At 47.7% G+C, this 23,151-nt stretch overlaps 3 protein-coding genes across 11 annotated transcripts in view; 2 read left to right on the top strand and 1 right to left on the bottom strand.

The window, feature by feature from the left end:
* Window positions 1-3,463, top strand: part of DPH7 (diphthamide biosynthesis 7) — a 36,148-nt gene extending 32,685 nt beyond the window's left edge. The window contains exon 10 of the mRNA XM_054007698.1: window positions 144-3,463. Coding sequence (XP_053863673.1) covers window positions 144-148 — 5 coding nt within the window. The 3' untranslated portion in view covers window positions 149-3,463. The remainder of the gene's footprint in view (window positions 1-143) is intronic.
* Window positions 3,464-5,703: 2,240 nt separating this feature from the next.
* On the bottom strand, window positions 5,704-6,941 carry MRPL41 (mitochondrial ribosomal protein L41). 6 transcript variants are annotated; one of them, XM_054007699.1, is made up of 2 exons: window positions 6,918-6,941; window positions 5,704-6,284 (listed from the first exon to the last, which is right to left on the bottom strand). In XM_054007699.1, exon 2 carries the CDS (start codon window positions 6,273-6,275, stop codon window positions 5,868-5,870), a length of 408 nt encoding a protein of 135 aa, XP_053863674.1. In that variant the 5' UTR covers window positions 6,276-6,284; window positions 6,918-6,941; the 3' UTR covers window positions 5,704-5,867. The 6 variants fall into 6 exon arrangements, with proteins under 6 accessions (XP_053863674.1, XP_053863677.1, XP_053863675.1 ...); XM_054007702.1 differs by lacking the exon at window positions 6,918-6,941 and adding an exon at window positions 6,825-6,911; XM_054007700.1 differs by lacking the exon at window positions 6,918-6,941 and adding an exon at window positions 6,871-6,894.
* Window positions 6,942-7,033: 92 nt separating this feature from the next.
* The window catches only part of PNPLA7 (patatin like phospholipase domain containing 7), a 408,012-nt gene continuing 391,894 nt past the window's right edge, over window positions 7,034-23,151 (top strand). For 3 of the 4 annotated variants that reach the window (XM_054007693.1, XM_054007690.1, XM_054007694.1), the window contains exons 1-2: window positions 7,034-7,174; window positions 11,241-11,275. In XM_054007693.1, the coding sequence (XP_053863668.1) occupies window positions 11,243-11,275 (33 nt within the window). In that variant the 5' untranslated portion in view covers window positions 7,034-7,174; window positions 11,241-11,242. Of the gene's footprint in view, window positions 7,175-7,197; window positions 7,451-11,240; window positions 11,276-23,151 lie in introns of those variants that run through there. The other variant, XM_054007692.1, reaches the window with a different exon arrangement.

Genomic DNA, 23,151 nt, shown 5'->3' with positions numbered 1-23,151 from the left:
GCTATATTCTTGTTATGTGAAATCCAGCTATACCAGTGCGAGTTTGTTCCGTACACTTGTGTTAGCAAGTCTACAGTTAGGTGGCCCAACTGCCAAGTTTCTGACTATTACCCTCATTTACAGTATTAACATTTTGTGTTTAGTGTAGCTACCAGAAAGACATTCCCTTGCTTGAAGAGTTCACTGCCTGACTGACAACGATCAAGACAGGACCCTGAGGAGAACAACATCTGGAAAGAAAGGGATGCAAAAGGTGACTTAGCATACATTGTTCAGTTTAACAGAGATTTGCTGTTGGGGAAACTTCCCCTTTCTCCATCCCTGCTAATAATGATATCCCTTTCTACTACCCAAAATAATCTGAGTCAACTACTGCACCATGCTCTCTAGTGGGTTGCTGAAAGTGCACTGATAGTGATCCTCCTCAGATGGTGGACATTCTGCTCAGCAGCTAGCTCACTCTGTCTGTAGCTTCAATGATGAGTTTAACAGTCTAACCCCTACTTTGATTGGCTCCTATATTCAGCCTTTCAGTTTTTTGCCCAATATGCCCTCCTCATCCTTAAGTTGCTGTATAGCCTGTGATGGCTTTGTCTTCCAAGAGCTGCAGCATTGTCTGAATTCCTACTGTCCTTAGTGCACTGAATAATATCAGTTAAATCCAATGACACTATTCTTGTAGGGCTAGAAGGATTCTGTCCTTAATCTAATTTGAAAGGACTTTAATACTTTTTCATTGGCATGTCAGTGACTTAAGAGCTTGTAGCACATTTGGAGCTTGTGAAGCTTTGCATAGTGTTCACAGAATGTGCTCACATCTATGTAATTTGCTAGAATGGAAAGTGCTTTGTATTGTTCGGTCTTACAAAAACCACTTGATGAATCCATAACAGATGTCCAACCATTTCAAGCTTATAGCAGGATAGCTGTGAGCTGAAAAACCATTCTAGATAACATTTATTTCCCAGGACCCTTGTGCTTCAGAACTCCTGAGTGGAGCTGGGTGATTGGATTTTTTTGTTACTGGCTATTCTGAAAACATTATTTCAGGTTGAACCACAAACAAAGTGTTTCAAAACTTTTGCTGAATCAAAAATTCCAATATTGGGCATTTTGACATGTAAAGGAGTATTAGATTTATAAAATGGCCAGGGCAGGACTCCCCCCATTATAACCTTTACCCTACTGGTTGCAGTGTTTCCCCAATACTGGGTCTGAACAATGGGACGTAGGAAGGGTCAAGATGGTGCCCCACAGGTGCTTCCTGTGACGAAGTGGGGGATTTTCTGGGTTTTTCCTTGTTTTCCAATGGTTTGCATGCAAAGAGGGTGGGACTCAGTTTCCCTGGGTGTTACTGGTTTAACGAAGGAGGGGAGAGGGACTTTGTTGTGACAGAGGACTGGAGAGGGAACTTGAGACCCCAGCCAATGGCCTGGAGGATGGATACCCCAGCGACTGGTGACCCGGAGACCCAGCAGCTGGTTCTGGCCAGTAGGAGGACAATGGGCTATGAAGAGAGGACCACATAACCTAACCAGTTGCTTCCAGCCAGAGGGGGCCAGAGGACAGGAGGCCGAGGCGACCCTGTTTCCTGGAGAGAAGACAATGGACAGAGGCGGGGCTTGGGGCCGGTGATCTTAGATGCCCAGCTGGGAAGCAGGGGGGCTCTGGGCTGGAGATGGGGAGCAGGCAGAGCCCACCTGGATGCAGGGAGAGACTGGAATGTGCTGTGCGGAGAGAGGCCAGGCTTGAGGGTCAGAGTTTCCTGTGCTGTGTTCAATGCTCAATAAACCCTCCTGTTTTACACTGGCTGAGAGTCACTGTGCTCTAGAGAACAGGGTTGCATCAACCCCTTCGGGGGTGGAGGCCTGAGGGGTCCAGAGCGAGTGGACTCCCTGAGGGGGCCCACGGCAGAGACAGACGTGCTAAGGCTCAGAGAGGTGCGGCTCCAGGAGACGGAGGGGCTTAACTCCCGAGAAGGGCTGTCTCACTGAAAGGGGCACCCCCCACGGACCGCACGGGGCCAAGAGTGGGCATGATCTGTGAGTCTGACACTCCCCACCTTTCCAATAGGCAGCAGCAGCATGAAGGAAAGCCTCTGAGACACACATGTGAAACAGGAACAGCTACTGACTATTTGGCTCAAGTCACTTCCTCTGTGCTGCTGCCTAGATCCTGCTCTGGGCAGCAGGCAGTGGGGTGGGAAGAGGTATCTGGGTACTAGCCACACAGAAGGAATGGCAAGAGCCAGCAAGTGGACAGTCAGCAGCCTGGAAGCAATTGCAGTCCAGCTGTGAGGGGAGAGGAGCTGACCAGGGCTGCAGGGAGAGCAAGAGCAAAGGAGAGCCAAGCAGGAGGTTTGGGGGCCAGAGGGCTGCAGGACTCAGTAGGAGGGACAGGACTAGGGGACTGAGGAGAGGGGGAGTAGTAGTAATAATGGTGGGTCCCCCAAAAAGACACAATGCAGATGGTTGGTCACTTTAGTAAAAAGTTTGGGAAATACTGGATTCAGGGTACTCACCTGGGTTCTGTTCCTCTCTCTGCCTGTTGTGGAGAAGAAATTTGAATTTGGGTGTCCCACATTGCAGGAGGATGCCCTAGCCAGAGACTTGGTGGGATAACTCACATGACTGGAGTACTGTCATGGATGGATATAAATTGTTCAGGAAGGACAGGCAGGGCAGAAAAGGTGGGGGAGTTGCGTTGTATGTAAGAGAGGAGTATGACTGCTCAGAGCTCCGGTATGAAACTGCAGAAAAACCTGAGAGTCTCTGGATAAAGTTGACAGGCCAAACCGGACAGTCTTTACGCAAAAGAATTAATGGACACAAATCTGACATCAGGAATCAAAATACTCAAAAACCAGTGGGAGAACACTTTAACCTGTCTGGTCATTCAGTGACAGACCTGCGGGTGGCTATATTACAACAGAAAAACTTCAAAAACAGACTCCAAAGAGACACTGCTGAGCTAGAATTGATATGCAAACTAGACACAATCAACTCCGGTTTGAATAAGGACTGGGAATGGCTGAGCCATTACAAACATTGACTCTATCTCCCCTTGTAAGTACTCTCACACTTATTATCAAACTGTCTGTACTGGGCTAGCTTGATTATCACTTCAAAAGTTTTTTTTCTCTTAATTAATTGGCCTCTCAGAGTTGGTAAGACAACTCCCACCTGTTTATGCTCTCTGTACGTGTGTATATATATCTCCTCAATATATGTTCCATTCTATATGCATCCGAAGAAGTGGGCTGTAGTCCACGAAAGCTTATGCTCTAATAAATTTGTTAGTCTCTAAGGTGCCACAAGTACTCCTGTTCTTCTTTTTGTGGATAAAGTTGAGAAGTGTGAGCAACAAGGGTGATGTCGTGGTGGGAGTCTGCTATAGACCACCAGACCAGGGGGATGAGGTGGATGAGACTTTCAACTAATAGAAGTAAAAAAAAAAAAAACCTGATGAGGTTCAACAAGGACAAGTGCAGAGTCCTGCACTTAGGACGGAAGAATCCTATGCACTGCTAGACTAGGGACCGAATGGCTAGGTAGCAGTTCTGCAGAAAAGGACCTAGGGGTCACAGTGGACGAGAAGCTGGATATGAGTCAACAGTGTGCTCTTGTTGCCAAGAAGGCTAACGGCATTTTGGGCTGTATAAGTAGGGGCATTGCCAGCAGATCGAGGAACGTGATCGTTCCCCTCTATTCGACATTGGTGAGGCCTCATCTGAAGTACTGTGTCCAGTTTTGGGCCCCACGCTACAAGAAGGATGTGGAAAAATTGGAAAGAGTCCAGCAGAGAGCAACAAAAATGATTAGGGGGCTGGAGCACATGACTTATGAGGAGAGGCTGAGGGAACTGGGATTGTTTAGTCTCCAGAAGAGAAGAATGAGGGGGGATTTGATAGCTGCTTTCAACTACCTGAAAGTGGGTTCCGAAGGGGATGGAACTCAGCTGTTCTCAGTGGTGGGAGATGACAGAACAAGGAGCAATGGTCTCAAGTTGCAGTGGGGGAGGTCTAGGTTGCATATTAGGAAACACTATTTCACTAGGAGGGTAGTGAAGCACTGGAATGCGTTACCTAGGGAGGTGGTGGAATCTCCTTCCTTGGAGGTTTTTAAGGCCCGGCTTGACAAAGCCCTGGTTGGGATGATTTAGTTGGGAATTGGTCCTGCTTTGAGCAGGGGATTGGACTAGATGACCTCCTGAGGTCCCTTCCAACCCTGATATTCTATGATTCTATGACTATGGGATATTCTGGTATTGGGCTTTCTCAGTGTCTCCTCTTGAAACTGTTCTGCTTTTTATAAATAAAAAGTCACTGGTGCAGGGACTTAAAGTTTGATCTCCCAAAACCTAGGTGAGCATCTGACCCATCAGGCTATAGTCATTCTGTCTTTCCCTGGCTCAGTGACTATTCATTCTCATGCAACAACGAACAACTAATTTCAGCAGAGTAAGATCCCACTATTTTCATGACATTAAAATAGGTAGTTGATGGAAAAAACCTCTCAGATCTAGAAAAACCAGATGCCCTCTGAAAAAGACTGGACTAGAACTTGCTGCAGTGGGCACTAGTTAACTGCTCCTGCCTACTCCCCCACCTTCCTCAAGCTCCTTTGCTTTTTAAAAAAAATAGAAACAAAAGCTTAGGCACCCAGTTTTCATCATAAGTGAGATGCTGGCAAAGAGTACATTAAAGTTGCCTTCTTCTCCACACAAGAGGACATAGGAACTACATCCTTGTGCTTAATCGATATTTTACATTTGCTTGTACAAACAAACCACAACTAGACATTGGGAGTGAAAGGTTCCCATAAAAGCCATAAAACTGGATAAAGGATTAATTTTTTATAGCAAACTTGCTGTGGGACCTTGAGCAGAGCTAGGAATTCCTGCTTTCTAACACTGTCCATTAAACAATGAAACATCTTGATTTATTACTCCTGCTCATGTCATTGTATATATTTACACATGGAGATGCCTTTTGCATCGCCAATAAAATGAGAAAAACAAAGGTACTTTAATATTAAATCAATTTTTAAAATTCTTAGGATAGAAGTACTGCTAGCTCAGATAAGTTGGGAAGATGCATAGCTGCTAGTAGTGCTTGTTGTGGTTGAGAGAGATAATAACAAAGTTAATTTGATTCCTTACACAAGAGGCTTTAAAAAGTGCAATGTCTGACATTCAATTGCCTGACTCAGGAGCAGGCCTCAGTTGTACATAAATACTAGGGATACTGCTTGCATCCAAAAGAAAGTTGCCTTAAAACTGGGAATAGCCTCAGACTGGTTACAAGTTTAGGTTTAACAGGACAGTCCCAACCTTTGAGACCGCTTATAGCTTAGGCCAAGGATTCCTAGCATTCTTTTTTGAAGTTTCCCCTTGCTCTTGTGCAATACTCCATTTTATATAGGATTGATCTTTGGTGACCTAAGAGCAGGAAGATGGGAATTGCCCCAGGTACTTAGTGGTTGGCTTAATACCCTGAAGGATGAGTGCTTGTATCCCTATCTCATCTAACAATGGAAGCAGATGGCTGACTGCTTTTGACCACAGGCCACAACATGAAAAGCCACAGGTGAGGCCCAGGCAGTAGCTGGTTATATTCAATGCTCTGTTCTCACCCATTTGTAAGTTACAAATCTGGTTACCTTTTTAAAAAGTTTGAGATATCTAAAAGTTACACAAGTCAAGTCGGTAGGATTTTCCTTTAATAGGTACTGAAAAAGGGCAGGATGTTTTCCCCTCTATAGCTGAAATCTCCATATTCAACATTATATCAGATTTAAAAACAATATTTTTGTAAGTTTACTGTGTTGCTGCAGAAACTTTCCAGGGAAGGCTATAATCTTTACTTCTTAACGTACATAGTTCTTGGGAAACAACTGGAAGAGCTTGCCTTCTTGAGTAGGTTCATATCCATATTTCTCAAGGTTATGGGGGTCAAAAGTCCCATCTTTAATATCCTTCTCAATCTGTGGGGCAACAACATCCATGAAAAGCTGTTTGGCCGTTAGTGGTGGTTCTGTCCCTTTAGGAGTCTTATAGGAAACGTAGGGCTTGAGCTTAAACCCTGTCAAATCTGGAACCACAAATTCAGGGACCATTTCCTTAATTTTGATAAATTTCCCACCTAAGGTGACATAACCCAATTTCTTGGCTCCTCTGCCTTTGTTATGGCTTCTGGGTCCACGTTTGCTGGTAAATTCAGCCATTCTGTCTGCACCTCGGACCAGGCCTCGAGCGAGGTTGGTAAGCAATCCCATGCTGAATATCTGCAAGAGGGGAAAAAAAAAGTCACGTAAGAAAAGAGTATGAACAATTGTTCTTCGCATGGCAGTTTAGGTAGGACTCTGACCTACGCTCCACTGAGTTATGGAAGAGCCCGTGAGCTCCCCATCTAGCTGTTATTCACAGCACATGCTTCATGTTCACAGCACCTTCTGAGAACGGGAGCTCCCACTGCAAACAGCACTCTCAGCTCCAGGCGGCAGCCCAGACCCCGAGCACGGCCCGGGGGCACTTTCCTCCCGGGCAGCTGCAGGCTCTACGGGAGCCCTCGGGCTGTTTCTCTCACAGCAGTGGTGCCGCAGGAGCCGGCTCCAGGCGCAGGTGGGGACAAGCCCGCCCTGCCCGGCCGGCACATCCAGCCTAGGGGCGCCCGAACCGCGGGTGGGCGGGCGGGCGGGGCCCTGCGGGTCGCTGAACAGCCCGCCGGGACGAGGGGGTGGCCTGACCCGTCTCTCGGTCGCAGCCCCCGCGTCCCCTGGGACGGGACCCGACCCTAACGGGGCCCTTGGACGAGAGACCCTCACGTGTCCCGGCGCCGCGCTCTGTCCGCAGCACCCAGCCCTCACTCGCCAACATACAGCAGCGGCCCCTCGCTCGCGGCGCAACTACCAACCAACCCGCGGCCGCTGTAACTGCACGTGGCAATGCTCTGGCCAATCAGCGCGGAGAGTCTGGCAGGCGCTAGGACTGAGGGAGGAAAGAAACGTCATTGCGTAGCGCGTGCGTACCCGGCGTGTTTTCCTGGGGGAAGACGAGGAAAACACGGTCCCGTTTTTCGTATGACCTCTGCGCTGACTTTTAACCTCTGACGTCATTTGCACGTTTCTCGCCTCGTGTCAAGAAGAGACACTTTCGAGCCGCCTGGAGCCACTCGGTGAGTCACCGCTTCCCCGGGGGCTGCAGGCACCGGCCTTCTCCCCAGACCTGCTCCCCTGCGAGCAGCGTCTGGCTGGGGGCCTGCCCGCGGCGCTGGACAGCGAGCACCCCCTCTTCGGCTCAGCTCTGAGTATCTCCGTCTGAGCGGTGCTGAGGCCTTGCCTCCCATTCGACTCGCCTCTGCCTACACCCGAAGTCACTGTGGAGCCTGGATACTGCGGCCGTGGGGGGTGCCTCAATGCAGCGTGTCTGAAATTGTTTGGACCCCTTCCCAGTACGTGGCTGCCCTGGGGTTTCACTAGAGTTTTGTGCCAGTTCTGGCCATGGCAGGAGAAGTGAATGACAGTGACACTGATACGTGATGGAGCCTCCTGTTTACTCTCTTTGCTTCTGAAAAGGGTCAGATCTCATGCTGTGTGTCTCATCTTGGATGCAGGATTATTATAGTGAACTCTGGATATCATAGGAGTAGCACTACACTAACCTGCTTAAATGTTTAGTTGGGGTAGAGTGAGAATTATTATTGCTGTTTGCAGTGTGGTTTTCGCTGGTCCTAGGACATTAGAGAGACAAGGTGGGTGGGGTAATATATTTTATTGGACCAACTTCTGTTGGTGAGGGAGACAAACTTTTGAGCTTGTACAGAGCTCTTCGTCAGGTCTGGGAAAGGTACTCCGTGTGTTTGAGTACCTTTCTCAGATCCGAAGAAGATCTCTGTGTAAGCTTAAAAGCTTATCTCACTCACCAACAGAAGTGGGTCCAATAAAAGATATTACCACATCCACTTTGTATCTCTAATTATTATTGTTATTTATTTATATTGCAGTAGCTATTCAAGACCACAGTCAGGATTGAGCATTGTGCTCAGTGCTGTACAAACAGAAAGGAGATGGAGTCTTCTTAGAGAGTTCTCAGTCTAAAGTACAGAGATTTACCTGCTTGCTTAATTTAACTTGATTTACCTGTTTACACATAGTGAATATTCCCATTGATTGTGCCTCAGTAGCCCTTCAGTGTGAGTACTCATAATGCAAAAATTTAAGTCTTTGGAAGATCAGGGCCTAAATAGATAAGAAAAAAACATAAACAAAATGTCAAACTATATTGTGAATCAATTTCCCTCCTCCCCAGCCTTGCAAAATTGTCATGAAAGTGTACCAGCCCAGGCACAAAATCTATTTACCTACACTTTATGATGTTAATAATGAAAGGAAAAGGATTTTTTTAAAAATAAAACTGACTAGCCTTTTAAGTGAATAAACAATAAAACAAAGATGCTGCATCACAAAATGTCCTTCATTTTGACAGCTATAGTTTACTGCAGTGGTTTTCAACCTTTTTTCATTTGTGGACCCCTAACAAATTTTACATGATGGTGCGGACCCCTTTGGAAATCTTAGACCTGGTCTCTGGACCCCAGAAGTCTGCAAACCACAGGTTGACAATCACTGGTTTAGTGCACTACTTAGGATGCTTCATAGTGTACTACTAAACGTAACATTGTGTATTCTGTCAAAAATCAAATAAAATCATAATCATATACAATATCCCAAAGGTGGCAAGAATGCACTACATTTTTGTACAGGATGAAAAGTGTGTAGATTAATGGAATTCACATTTAAATTAATACAAAATCCTATACATCCATTATACTAATAGGGGATGGTTCCTCATATTTAAATAATAAGACATGCATGATAGGGTGAATACTGTGGGTTTTTTTCCTTTTTTTTTCCAGATTTTTAAAATTGAGTTTCATTAGATCTCTGTGTATTTAATATTTTTATCTATTTCAATTTGTACACTGGCAGAAAATGTTTTTTTCATAATTTGAGCAGAAAAACTAAGATTAATAAGACTCAGAATACAATATTATATGTTATACTTTTAAATATTTTACTTTTTCATTGTGGAATATGGAATTATTTGCTAGAGATACTGAAATACTTTAAAAATGTCCCTCAAGATATTTAATTAAACCTTTTTCTGTAAATATTGACTAAAAGGCACAGAGTCAGCTTGAAATCTAGTCTATTTAAAAGAGATATAAGAAATTTAGTTTAAGGCACTTATTGCTGCCTTTGAGTCCCCATCCTAATTTCTGTGGTTTTATTTTTGTTTTGTTTAGTTTTTAATAAATTTGTCTTCCCTGGTGCTGTGTGAAAGACTGACAATATAGGAAATTGACTAACTGTGTGGCTCTTTGGATTAGTCACTGTTACCTTCAACTCAGTCTTTCGGGAAGAGAATTTGTTGGGGTACAAAATAGAGCTGCTGTTTTTTAAGGCTTTGGGAAGAATGTTAGGCTATGTCTATACTAGGCTATGTCTACAATTTTGTCATTTGTGGGTGTGAAAAAAACACACCTCTGACTGACATAAGTTTCACTGACAAAAGTGCTGGTCTGGACAGCGCTATGTCGGCAGGAGACGGTCTCCTGCTGACATAGCTACCCCCGCTCATTGGGGATGGTTTAATTATGCTGACGGGAGAGCTCTCTCCTGCCAGCATAGAGTGGCTACACCGGAGACCTTACAGTGATGCAGCTGCAGCAGTACAGCTGTGCTGCTGTAAGGTCTGCAGTGTAGACATAGTCTTAGTTTCATTTAATTACTAATTGGGTAATTATGAACTGTGCTAAAAAAGCAATCATCTTGCAATGGGATAAGCCAGGCTAATGTTCATTGCAGAAGCAGTATTTTTGGCACATATGTAGTACTTTGAGTTTTTTTGGGAAAAATCCTATAAACTGTTTGCGTAAAGGCATTATGTAGGTCGGATATGGTGACACTGTGTATTAAAACTTCCTAGGTAGACCTGGCTACTGATCGGCAGTTCAGGTCTATGCTTTGAATTGTGTTAAATATTATGTCAGGTCTTGGTTTTCTAATGGTTCTACAAGTGGTAACGATATGGCTATGAAAGTATAAGGGAAAAGAAGCCTGTAACAGCTGATGGTCTTTGCCTGAACACTGCATCATGTTAACAGTGGGGACCTTGCTGGAAAATATTTGTTTTGCTGATTCAATGGTACAATTAACTTGTTATGCCCACCTGGATATAAGGAAAGTGGATATAGCCCTCAAGGATTGAGAGAGCACACACTGCACTGTAGGGTTTGGAGCAAAAAATGAAACCTAAGCCTAGCCTTATGCTCTGGTGAGGTAAGCATAGTGGTAGTTAAGCTTGAAGAGAAGGCTTGGGCTGGGTTTTCAGTTGGAAGTAGTGAGTAAATACATTAAAACCTTAGGAGGGATGACTTTTAATTTTGTTGCCTTGTATATATTACAGAGCCTTGACTTCTCTCTAGGGAAAAAGGTGTATTTTTTAATCTGTATTAAACTAACCAATATTAAAATCTTAAGGTTGACAAGGCAGTTGCAGTTTTAACCTGAGTTAGTTGTTTGAGATGAACGCTCTAGGGTTTACCTTGAGCAGCTAACGCAGATTAAAATTACAACTACTTTATCCATAACTAGGATTTTAACATGGGTTAGCATAACACCAGTAAAACACATCTTTTTTTCTCAGTGAAGATACAGGCCAAATGTTTAAAAACAAATCTCCTTGCTAATAGCAATTCAGTTGCACTGGTATTAGAAACAGTGGGAGCCCTAACATGGAAGGCTCTCTGGCTCCAGCAGACATTTTCAGTATTATGGTTGAGACTTTCTTTGAGCAGGTTTAATTAATTTGGTGGGATGGGGGTGCCGACTTGTTTTCTGTTTGTGCTGTATATGAGACCCTTGATTGAAACCCATAAACACAGCTTGGTTACCATGTAGAGAGCTTCATTAATTATCATTGTTGTACTAGAATATCAGAACAGCAAATCATCACCCTGTTTGCTTTATTTCTTCCTGTATTTTCTCTCAGGAAGAAAAAGGAAGATGGGGGAAAAAAAATGCAATATTTCTATTAACTTGCCTTCTAATGATAAATAACGAAGCTTGGAGGATTAGTTCTCAACCACTTTGCATTATGGTTGTTAACGCTAACTATGGGAATGATGAATGTCACTTATTAACGAGGTTTTCTTCTCTCATTTATTCCCCCCCCAAAAGACATGGGTGATGAGGACAGCAACTCCAGCCTCGAGGTACAGTATGCTGGGTTTTTATATTTATACTCTGACTTATTCAAGCACTTATGGTGTTTCCAGAATCTGGAACTTAACTTGCCCAGTTTAGTAACATCTGGCTAATTTGTTAAAGAATACAAAAATATTGGCTTTAAATAAGAGCTGTTCCACATGTGAGATGTTGAGTTTTTTGTTTTCTCCCTCCAAAATCTTAAAAAGATTGGCCCTGGCTTGCTGTCATTTTTCTAACCCTCTTCGTCCAGTTGCCTTTCTTACCTCCTCCAGCCTTCATTTTAGTCGAAGATATTACCAGAGTAACACAACGTAAGCTGCATATAATATGCTCCCACACTTCTTTGGTTGCCCTGTAGCTTTTAGGTCCCAATCCTGGGTATACTTATGGATGCGCTTAACTTTGCTCAGGTGAGTTGTCCCATTCATTTCAATAATACAGCCACAGACTGAAGAGCTGGAAAGAGGTATAGTCCCATGGCAGCTGTCTTTTACTATAGCTATACCTTGGTGTACTAAAGTATATGATTTAATAGAGCCTTAAGGCAAGGCTCTGTGTTGGGAATTACTTATTCCTAGGGAAGAAAGATAACACACATTAAATGCCCAAACATATGCCATGCAAGCTTTATTCAAATCACAGTTTCAGCGATCAAAGCATAACCACATGGAAACAAATGTACTTGACAAGCCAGGAGGATATCTGGTAATTTGAGTGGTAATAACAGCAAGACAAGGCTCTCTTTACTGGCAACAGCCCAGATTGGACATGCATCACTGTTTGAGAGCACAAGGTAAAATTTGTAAAATTAGTTGTCAAGATAGAATTGTTGATCTGCAGTCCCCGATGGGCCCATAGTCTTTTACAGCTTGAACCCCGAATAACATTCAGGGCACATTACCATATGAATTGTTATGATTTAGTAATTATTGGCAACAGAAGCTTGTGTATATTTGCCAGACATCTAAAGGGTATTGTCCTGGGAAGTAAATCATCTGGACTAATTCCCACAGAAAAGAGACTAGTGGGAAAGAATAAGCAGGGATTTGTCTACTCACAAAACAGAGCTCCCTCTTTCCCAGTCACTACAGTATCATTGGAAAGAGATCGCACTGGGTACAAAAGAGCACAAGTTGTGGTGGGAGAAGAATTTGGGACTGGAACTACTCTTTGAATGAACAGGAAGGAAGGAGACTAGAAATAGCAGTGTAAGGATTAAGCTAACAGTTGTAAGAATTTTTTACCGGTTTCTTTTCTCTTATAATCAATGGTGGATTAATAGATGGGCCCTGTGCCCAGGGGCCCCGGCCAATTTGGGGGCCGCTGCAGGTGTGCGAGAACCAGAACTGTGGCCTCACCCTCTGCTCCTCCTCTTTCCCCGAGGCTCCGCTTTCAGCCAGGCTGGAAGCCAGAGGTGAGCCATGGTAAGAGCTGCTGTGGGGAGCCCTGGACCCTCCACCTGTCCTGGGCAGTTGGCCGGGTGACCAGAGAGCAGCCCTCAGTCTGTGTCCCTGCCTCCTGGGGTGCGCCGTCCATGGTAGGCGGAGAGTCTGGGGCTCCACCTGGTGGCCAAGGTTCCCTGGACAGCTCTTTCCATGGCCCGGCATGCACGGACGTCGGAAACTTTTTCCCTCAGCGGCTCCCATTGAGCCGGCAGGGTCCCCCCTCCCGCCAGAGCTGTGCCCCGCTCTAGAGTATATATATCCCTGCGGGCCCGACCCTCCCTCAGTTCCTTCTTACCGTCCGTGGCGGCGTTGGAACAACTCTGTCTTTCGCCTGAGAGTGTCCCTTAGCATAGTAGTTAGTGTTATCTTTACAGTTATCAGTTCTTTAGTAGCTAGTGTTAAGCTTAGCAGTTATCAGTTCTTTAGAAATACTCAAACTTCTTTGTGTTAGGTGTTTGGTCAACCCCGGCACTGGCCCTGGGCGGCGGGGCATGCCGCACGCCCAAGGCTTCAAGGCTTGTGCCACGTGCCGCAAGCCTATGCCATTAAGCGATCCACACGACTCATGTCTCCGTTGCCTGGGGGAAGCACACCAAAAGGGCGCTGCAAGATCTGTAAAGCTTTCAAGCCCAGGACTAAGAAAGAGAGAGACTTTCGCCTTAAGCAGCTGCTCATGGAGACAGCGTTACAGCCCTCTACTTCGACGGCACCGTCAACCTTGGTGCGGAGTGCCCCGGCATCGGTCCATGATCCGGCGCCGGCCGGGCACACTAAGCCCACGGCACCGAATCAGCGGGAACACCTCCGGCATCGGTCGTCTTTGCCGGCAAAATCGAAGGGCCAACCCAAGGCCTGAGGACGCTCCCCGCAAAAGAGGGTAGCGCCCGCAAAGACCTCAAGTGTGCCTAAGGCCGTTGTGGCCCCGGCACAGATCCCAGTGACAGTGGCTCCGGCGCCAAAAGGCCCGTTCAGCCCCGGGATAGGCGCGTCGAGTGAGGAGGAAGGGCTGGAGGAGCTTTTGGTACAGCCCTCCACCCCGGACACATTTGAGGCAGCAAAGGACCTCATTGCATTGTTCGCTGAGGGCCCCCTCCAAACTAAAGACAATCTGCCGAGACTGCCATCCAGAGGCAAGCCGGCAATGGTGGGTCCATCACGGTCACCATCTCGGCACTGTTCACGGCGCCGGTCCTGGTCGAGCTCCGCCTCGGTGGACTCCCGGCTTCCCTCCGCGCAGAGAGCCGCACAGCCGTCAGGCCCCAATAAGCGCCCGGCACCGACCCAGCAGCCCTACTCGAGTAGGCACCGGGATGTGTCAGTTACGCGATCCCCGAGACCGACCACCTGTAGTCGTTCCCGGGTCCCGTGGTCACCGGTACTGATCCAGGTCCAGGTCGGCAAGACACTACTCCCGGTCCTGGTCACGGAGGCACTACTCTCCAACCCCAGACTGGCACCGCCGTGGCCTTCCAGATCACTGTCCATGGTTTCGGAGGCAGACTCGGGCCAGTCCAGCAGATGTGCCCACAGGGCACAGGCCAGTAGGGAACACGAAGTCGCTTGGCACCCACAATGGGGCCAGCCAGGACAATGGCCATTCTGGACCCCTTGGGCCTACCACCAGCAAGGCCCCCCCGTCCAGGACCTCAAGATCTGGGCCCTCAGGACACCGGTCCCGCTCTCTGCAGTGGCGCCTGCCCTCTCGCAAGGAGGCCACGGTCTCCAGACCACTGGAGCGAGAAAGGGCGGACTCGGCACCGAGCCCGGTACCGTCTCAGACCCACGTCATAGAACGGGGCCCAGAGGAGCGCCCAGTTGGTGAGGAGTTGCAGGAAGAGGAAGACGCGCAAAAGGCCCTGACCTCTTCCTCCTCACCAGACGAAGCCGTGGCGGGCACAACAGCGTCCAGCCCTCCCCCGATTGACCATCGGGCACACCAGGAATTGCTCCGCTGAGTAGCCCTCAATCTGGGGTTGCAGGTGGAGGAGATGGTAGAGCAGGAGGACCCCATGGTCGACATCCTAAGCCCGGAGGGTCCCTCCAGGATCGCGCTCCCGCTCATAAAAACGGTCCAGTCCAACTACAAAACAGTATGGCAAACACCAGCCTCCAGTGCACCAACTGCGAAAGGCGTGGAGAAGAAATACTTCACCCCATCTAAAGGGTTTGACTTCCTCTTCTCTCACCCAACACCCTGTTTGCTGGTCGGCTCTGCGGTCAACGAATGAGAGCGACATGGCCAGCAAGCCCCGGCCCCCAAAGCCAAGGAGGCAAAACGCTTGGACTTATTTGAGAGAAAGGTCTACTCATCCGGGGGCCTCCAGTTGAGGATCGCTAACCAACAAGCGATTCTAAACAGACACAACTTCAATTCTTGGGCATCAGTCTCCAAGTTTAAGGAATCCCTGCCTCAGGGCTCACAACCCGAGTTTACGGCTATAGTGGACGAAGGGAAGGCAGTAGCCGAAACCTCCCTACAGGCCTCCCTTGACTCCGCGGACGCAGATGCTAGGACAGTCACGTCAGGAGTAGTATTGAGACGCTTGGCATGGCTACAGGCTTCCGGCCTTCCCCCAGAGGTGCAAAACACCCTCCAAGACGTTCCGTTCGAGGGGTCAGGCTTGTTTTCGGACCAGACGGATGCCAGACTACATAGCCTCAAAGACTCTCGAGCAACCCTCAAGTCGTTGGGAATGCACACCCCAGTGACACAGAGGAAACCCTTTAAGCCCCAACCACCGCAGAGGCAGTACCACCCTCATCCTCGACAGCAACCGTTCCGCAGAAGGGGCAGGGATAACAGGCGTAGACGTAACAACATGCCTAACCAGGACCAAAATCATGGCCAGGGCAAGCCACAGCCGGGAAATAAGCCAGGGTTTTGAAGCTGCGATCGAGGACAGCGTACCAAACTCTATTCCGGATCCCCCTCTATGTTTCAGGGACCGCCTGTCCCGTTTTTACCGTGCTTGGTCACATATAACATCGGACCGCTGGGTCCTGCGCACGGTTGACTACACCCTTCAGTTCTCCTTGCCCCCTCCCTCTCACCCACCATCCCCGTCCCTCTTCAGGGACCCCTTGTGACGTTATTGACATAAACTGGGACCGTATAGATCATTGTTGCAACCAAGGTCCTGTAGTGGCACCCAAATCTTGTATAAAGGGGGTCAAATGGGGTGTCTAGGACAAGGTTATGGTTTACTGGTTATGATTATGCTGTCTATATGTGTGTATCAGTTTTGTAGTTGAAGTTATGAATATTGGCTCTGTACTGTCTGTATGGCAAACTTATGCTATGCTTCTGGGTGACATCCCAGACAAGCTGAGATTAGCTCTGCCTAGCCTGCTTGATGGCCCATTAAGGACCATCAGCTATACAATGGACTCATTGAGAGAAGGCAGATAAGCCTTGTAACTCAGCAAAGTATGCAGGGACTGGCCCATGTGACTCCAGACTCCATTTTGCTGTAATTTTCCACAGTAAGAACAAAGAGGTGTTCTTACACCTGGAAAAGACTATATAAGGCTGATGCCTCATCTCCATGTTGTCTTTAATCCTGCTTCTTACTTCTGGAGGAACTTTGCTACAAACTGAATCTCTGAACAAAGGACTGAGGACCCATCCCAGCGGGGGATGTATTCCAGAGACTTGATTTGAACCTGCAGTTTATTCCATCGCTGCTGCAAGCCTGAACCAAGAACTTTGCCATTACTGTATATTGATTCCATTTAACCAATTCTAACTCTCATCTCTATCTTTTTCCTTTTATGAATAAACCTTTAGATTTTGATTCTAAAGGATTGGCAGCAGCGTGATTTGTGGGTAAGATCTGACTTGTATATTGACCTGGGTCTGGGGCTTGTTCCTTTGGGATCAGGAGAACCTTTTTCTTTTACTGGGGTATTGGTTTTCATAACCGTTTGTCCCCATAAGATGTGGCACTGGTGGTAATACTGGGAAACTGGAGTGTCTAAGGAGATTGCTTGTGAGACTTGCGGTTAGCCAGTGGGATGAGACCGAAGTCCTCCTAGTCTGGCTGGTTTGGTTTGCCTTAGAGGTGGAAAAACCCCAGCCTTGGGCTGTAACTGCCCTGTTTTAGCAATTTGTCCTGAGTTGGCACTCTCAGTTGGGTTCTGCCAGAACCGCATTGTCACACCCCTCTCAAGAGCAACTCCTCATGCAGGAGGTGCGGACCCTCCTCACAGTAGGAGCAGTGGTAGAGGTTCCTCCGGACCTAAAGGGGAAAGGATTCTACCCCAAATATTTCCTGATTCCCAAAGCAAAAGGGGGCCTCCGTCCCATTTTGGACCTACACGAACTAAACAAATTTTTGGTCAAGGCACGTTTCCGTATGATCTCCCTTGGCGCTATTATCCCATCCATGGATCTGGGGGATTGGTACGCTGCCCTCGATATGAAAGATGCATATTTTCACATCGCCATCCGCCCCGCCCACTGGCGGTTCCTGCACTTCACCATCAACCAGCACCATTTTCAATTTACGGTCTTGCCCTTCGGCCTGGCAACGGCCCTGCGAGTGTTCACAAAATGCATGTCCGTGGTGGCAGCTTTTCTTGGACGACTGGCTCCTCGTGGGCAGGTCGGAGGCCGAGGTCCGCTCCCACGTGACGCTGGCACTACAGGTGTTCCGCAAGCTCGGTCTACTGGTCAATGTGCCCAAGTCCTCATTGATCCCCATGCAGAGACTGGACTGCGGGTCTTGAGGAGGACCTTGTGGATGAGCGGGAATGGAGGGAAGGCGTACCTCAGGCTCCCGCCCCACGTAATCACTAAGGCATCTGCCAACGAGCCCGGGCTGAGGTTCTGGAATGAACAAAACTGAGGGCATTGGCTGTTGCCCTTGGTGGCGAAGAGATCCACCTGGGGAAACCCCCACCTCTGGAAAATTGAATGCAGGACGTCCTGTCTCAACGTCCATTCGTGCATGTGGTAGGATCAGCTGAGGCGGTCTGCTAACCTGTTTTGGACCCCTGGGAGATATGTTCAGAATTATTTATGTAACCTTAAATTGTGATTTCCATAGTCTGAGTTTTTCTGTGCCTGTGTATAATGGTACACCTTTTCTTGAATTGGTTGCTTTACATGATAATATTTCCCCTGTCCTGTTTATGTAACACTTTAAAATCAGCAAAAGGGTTATATAAATAAAATTTATTATGAAACAAAAGGCAAAAACCTATTATGTACATAGTTTAGTCCTATTCAGTGTCTACTTGGCACTTCCTGGCTTGTCTCTTGTATTCATTAAATGGAGCATCTCTTGTCACTATCCAGCAATAGTTTGCAAGCATTGATGGGCTCCATTTGCCCTGATAGCGTTTCTCCATTGTTGCAATGTCCTGGTGAAATCGCTCGCCGTGCTCGTCGCGCACTGCTCTGCAGTTCGGTGGAAAAAAATCTAGATGAGAGTGCAAAAAATGTATCTTTAGTGACCTGTTGCAACCAAGGCTTTTGTATGCCTTGAGGAGGTTTTCCACCAATAACCTGTAGTTGTCTGCCTTGTTGTTTCCGAGAAAATTTATTGCCACTAACTGGAAGGCTTTCCATGCTGTCTTTTCCTTGCCACGCAGTGCATGGTCAAATGCATCATCTCGAAGAAGTTCACGAATCTGAGGACCAACAAAGACACCTTCCTTTATCTTAGCTTCACTTAACCTTGGAAATTTTCCATGGAGGTACTTGAAAGCTGCTTGTGTTTTGTCAATGGCCTTGACAAAGTTCTTCATCAGACCCAGCTTGATGTGTAAGTGTGGTAACAAAATCTTCCTTGATTCAACAAGTGGTGGATGCTGAACACTTTTGCTCCCAGGCTCCAATGACTGTCGGAGTGACCAATCTTTCTTGATGTAGTGGGAATTCTATATGCATCCGAAGAAGTGGGCTGTAGTCCACGAAAGCTTATGCTCTAATAAATTTGTTAGTCTCTAAGGTGCCACAAGTACTCCTGTTCTTCTTTTTGGTACGATCTGTTGGCTCTCTCCAAATCATTGGCACTGCAAAAGGCATAGATTTCCTTTTCCTGTTCAACCACTGGCGAAGATTTGTTGCACAAGTGTTGCAGCATATGTGTGGGGCCCACCTCTTGTCCTGATCTCCAATTTTGCAGCCAAAATAAAGGTGATAGGCTTTCTTAACCATAGTGGTTATACTGCGCTTTTGTGATGCAAAAGTCACTTCACCACAAACATAGCAGAAGTTCTCTGCACTGTTCACACAAGTACGAGGCATCTCTGCTCACTTTGGCTAAACAGAAATGTGTCCCTTTGCAAAATCAAACACTGACAAATAAGAGAGCACGACACTGTATGATTTCTAGAGCTGATATAGGGCAATTTGTTCAGCAGAGTGATGTAAGCTTCGTTATGATTGCATCATCCATGACTTCTAGGAATAACATGATGCAATTCAGATCATGTATGGCGCAATACCAGCTTCAGATTGCATCATTCATTGTTTTACCTAAAAAGCAAGTACTGTCCAAACCCAGTCATAGATTTATTCATAGATCCAGTCAAAGATGTGTTTTAGTCATTTCTGGTTTAAATTGAGATCCCTTCCCAAGTCAAGGGTCGTATATACTGACCCAATAGCATATCTTGAAAACTAGAGCCAATCAACAATTTTAAGCATCATTTTCGTTCTCAGTGACCCAGAATTAGTAAAGTTTGACTACATTTATTTCAGAAGCATTTTGGCTGTAGAGCAGTGTAATTGAAATATTTTTAAAAATTTGAAATAGCTAGCAAAGTAAATAATCACAGCAAGGCATTGAAATATACATATGTATGAATTTTTAAACTTCTGCAATGAATGAGTGGTCAATTGTAAATGGACAAAATTTTTTTACCCCCTCTGTGAAAAATCAGATTTTTGTTTTGAGTCCTCATATAAGTAGTTCTGAAAATCTAAGAATACTGTGTGTTTCTATAACTAAAAAGTTAATGAAGAAAGTAAGCTTTATAATGGAACATAGATTGCCACTCAATAGATAAAATTATACAGTAACTCCTCACTTAAAGTCATCCTGGTTAACATTGTTTCGTTATGTTGCTGATCAATTAGGGAACATGCTCGTTTAAAGTTGTGCAATGCTCCCTTCTAATGTCGTTTGGCAGCCGCCAGCTTTGTCCATTGCTTGCAGGAAGAACAGCTCGTTGAAGCTAGCTGGTGGGGGCTTGGAACCAGCAGGGCCAGTGCAACCTATTAGGCGACCTAGGCGGTCGCCTAGGGCGCTAGCATTTGGGGGGCGGCATTTTCTTCGGTGGCGATCGCGGAGGCTGGATCTTTGGCCACCCCGGTCGTCGTTGGCATTTAGGCGGAGGGAGCTGGGGCAGGGGGGCGCGGGGAGGGCCGCATGCAGCAAGTAAAGGGTGGGATGGCACACAGGGGAACTCCCCGCCCCAGCTCACTTCTGCTCCGCCTCCTCCCCTGAGCACACCGCCCCGCTCTGCTTCTCTCCCTCCCAGGCTTGCGGCGCCAAACAGCTGATTGGCGCCGCAAGCCTGGGAGGCGGGAGATGTGGAGCAGCAATAGCGTGCTCAGGGAGGAGGCGGAGCAGAGGTGAGCTGGGCAGGAGCTGCCGCACGGCTCCCTGGGCTGGTGGGGGAGCTACTGTGCGGAGGGGTGTGCCTCAGGGTGGAGGGGGGGTGGGGAAGTGCCGTGGGGGAGGTGCCTCGGGCAGAGCAGGGTGGGGAGCTGCTGCAGGGCTTGGGGAGGGGGCGGAGCAGAGGTGAGCTGGGGTGGGGAACTGCCGCGTGGGGGGGTGTGTGTCTCAGGGCGGAGGGGGGGTGGGGAGCTGGTGGGGGGTGGGGAGCGCGCAAGGTGGAAGTTTCGCCTAGGGCGCGAAACATCCTTGCACCGTCCCTGGGAACCAAGGTGGACTGGCAGCCCCGCAGCAGCTGCCCTAAGTTCCCTGTGCAGCAGCTGCCCAGCAGGCTAGCAATTGCAGTTCTCCCTCTCCCCACTGCCTTGTGCTGCTCCTGCCCTCTGCCTTGGAGCTGCTCCCCGAGACTCCTGCTTGCTGTGCTGGGGTGGGGGAGGAAGATTGGGGTTAATGTCAGGGTGTCCCCCTCCCCCCTGCTTCTGCACCATGCTTACCCCATCTTCCATAGAGCGGGGGGCGGGTGGGGACACGACAGGGCTCAGGACAGAGGGATCTTGCGGGCAGCAGCAGCTGCGGTCTCAGCAAGCTGATCTAATAAACAAGGCAGTGTACTTAAAGGGGTAATGTGCATCTCTCTCTCACACCCACACACACAATATGTGTCTCTGTCTGCGATGCTCTCTCCCCTCCCTCCATTCCTGCTGCCTTGTAGACTGTGAGAGTTAACCCTTGAGGGCTCAGCCAATTGCTAGTTCATCATTTAGCAGTAAGGCATTCTCTGGAAAATATCCCACCCTCTGACTCCTCCACTTCAACCAAGCTTCACAGTCATCATCACTGTGTACCAGTATTAAATTATTTGTTTAAAACTTACACTGTGTGTGTGTGTGTGTGTGTGTGTGTGTATGTGTGTATATATATATAAATGTCTTTTGTCTGGTGAAAAAAAATTCCCTGGAACCTAATCCCCGTCATTTACATTAATTCTTATGGGGAATTTGGATTCACTTAACATTGTTTCGCTTAAAGTCGCATTTTTCAGGAACATAACTACAACGTTAAGTGAGGAGTTACTGTAATATAATTATAAACCACAGTTTCCGGCCAATGGGAGCTACGGAGTTGGTGCTCGGGGCAGGGGCAGTGCACGGAGATCCCCTTCCCCCTCCCAGAGGCTGCAGGGATATGCCAACCGCTTCCGGGAGTGGCCCAGGGCCATGGCAGTCTGGAAGCCTGCCTTAGCCCCGCTGCACTGCTGGACTTTTAGTGGCCTAAAATCTCCCTTTTTGGCTTCAGTAGCTTCTGGGAGATAGAGCCCGATTCCATGAGACTCCCGGCGAAACTGGGAGGGTTGGCAACCCTTCGTCTAGCTGTAGCATTTCAAGTGTAGACAAGCCCTGAGTCCCTCATTTCTGCCCAGGATGCCTGTCTGTTAGAGACCAATGGAGTTTTTGTGTTCTCCCCTCCTCTTTACTTGACTCAGCCCTTTTATGTTTTAATGGTATATCATACAAGGCATTTCTTCCCGTCCCTCAAGTGGTGTGCCCGGGTGCCTTATGCCATGTCCACTCTCTGCACCCCAAATACCAACAGCTAGAAAAAGATAGAGCTTCAAGCTTATCAGAAACCTACCACTAGCCAGAGGCTGACTTACCCTTCAAGTAGGGTCCTGGGGAAGCAATCTGGTTAGAATCAGAGAAAGTGGGAGGCCTGGGCTTCTTATCAGTGCCTATGTAATAGCTTGCTATTGTGTGTGCCCCTCCTACTTCGCTCATCTGCCACATTTACCTGTGCCTAGAGTAGGGGACTAGTCCATTTTTGATAAATCCAGTGATGCTGCTATTCAAAGAGGGCTCTCCAGGAGCTATTTCTACCTCCCTGAGTAGGACCTGAGGACAGCCTCCTAAAGTTGCAGGAGTGTAATTATGTACATCTACACAGCCTGCGGCAACAAGCCTCTGAATGTGGGTTGACAGACTTGGGCTTTTGGGGCTTGCACTACCATGCTAAAAATAGCTGTGTAGAAGTTGTAGCTCGGGCTCTGAAGCCTAGGCATGCAGGAGAGATTCAGCCTGAGCTGCAGCTTAAAAGCACTGTCTACACTGTTGTTTGTAGTGTGAGCTCCACAAGCCCAAGTCAGTTGACCTGAGCTCAGAGGCCGAGCTGCTAGCTGTGTAGATCAGTGGTGCCCAAACTTTTCCTCTCATGCCTCCCCCTACCAATAATGGAATGTGTCTGCGCCCTTCTTGTCTGAGAGCAGAGTTGTGGCCTGGGGCTGGCGGCCGAGAGCAGGGGCCGACGGCCAAGCCATGGCTGGGGCAGGGACAGGGTAGCGGCCGGCTACTGGGAGTGGAGCTGGGTCACAGCTGGGGTTGGAGTGGAGCTGGGGGCAGAGCGGGGCTGGGTGATGCTCCCTCCACACCCTTCCATGGGGGCTGTCCTGAGCCTCACTGGACGGGGCGCGCCCCACAGTTTGGGGACCACTGGTGTAGATGTATACTATGTGAGATCAGCAGCTAGTAAGGCTGCAGCTGGGATAGGGACAGGAAACAGTTTTCTTATCCCCTGAGGAGGCCCCCTAGAGAGTGGGCTCATAGCTGGAGTTGGATTGGTGATCCCTACAAAATAATAACTTATCCTACCTCTCCTGGAGCATGCTGACAATTATCTGACCCTAACTGAAACCTGTTCACCCCAGAGGTGGCTGCATTTCAGTGGTAGGTATTTGTACAAGGTTTGATCCCAGAGTCCCTGGGTACCCAGATCTCCTATTGACTATAGCTGGAGTGTCAATTGTGCTGTTAGTTA

The sequence above is a fragment of the Malaclemys terrapin genome, chromosome 17, assembly GCF_027887155.1.
Source record: "Malaclemys terrapin pileata isolate rMalTer1 chromosome 17, rMalTer1.hap1, whole genome shotgun sequence".
Lineage (NCBI taxonomy): Eukaryota > Metazoa > Chordata > Testudines > Emydidae > Malaclemys > Malaclemys terrapin.
This window is presented reverse-complemented; position numbering and strand designations above follow the sequence as displayed.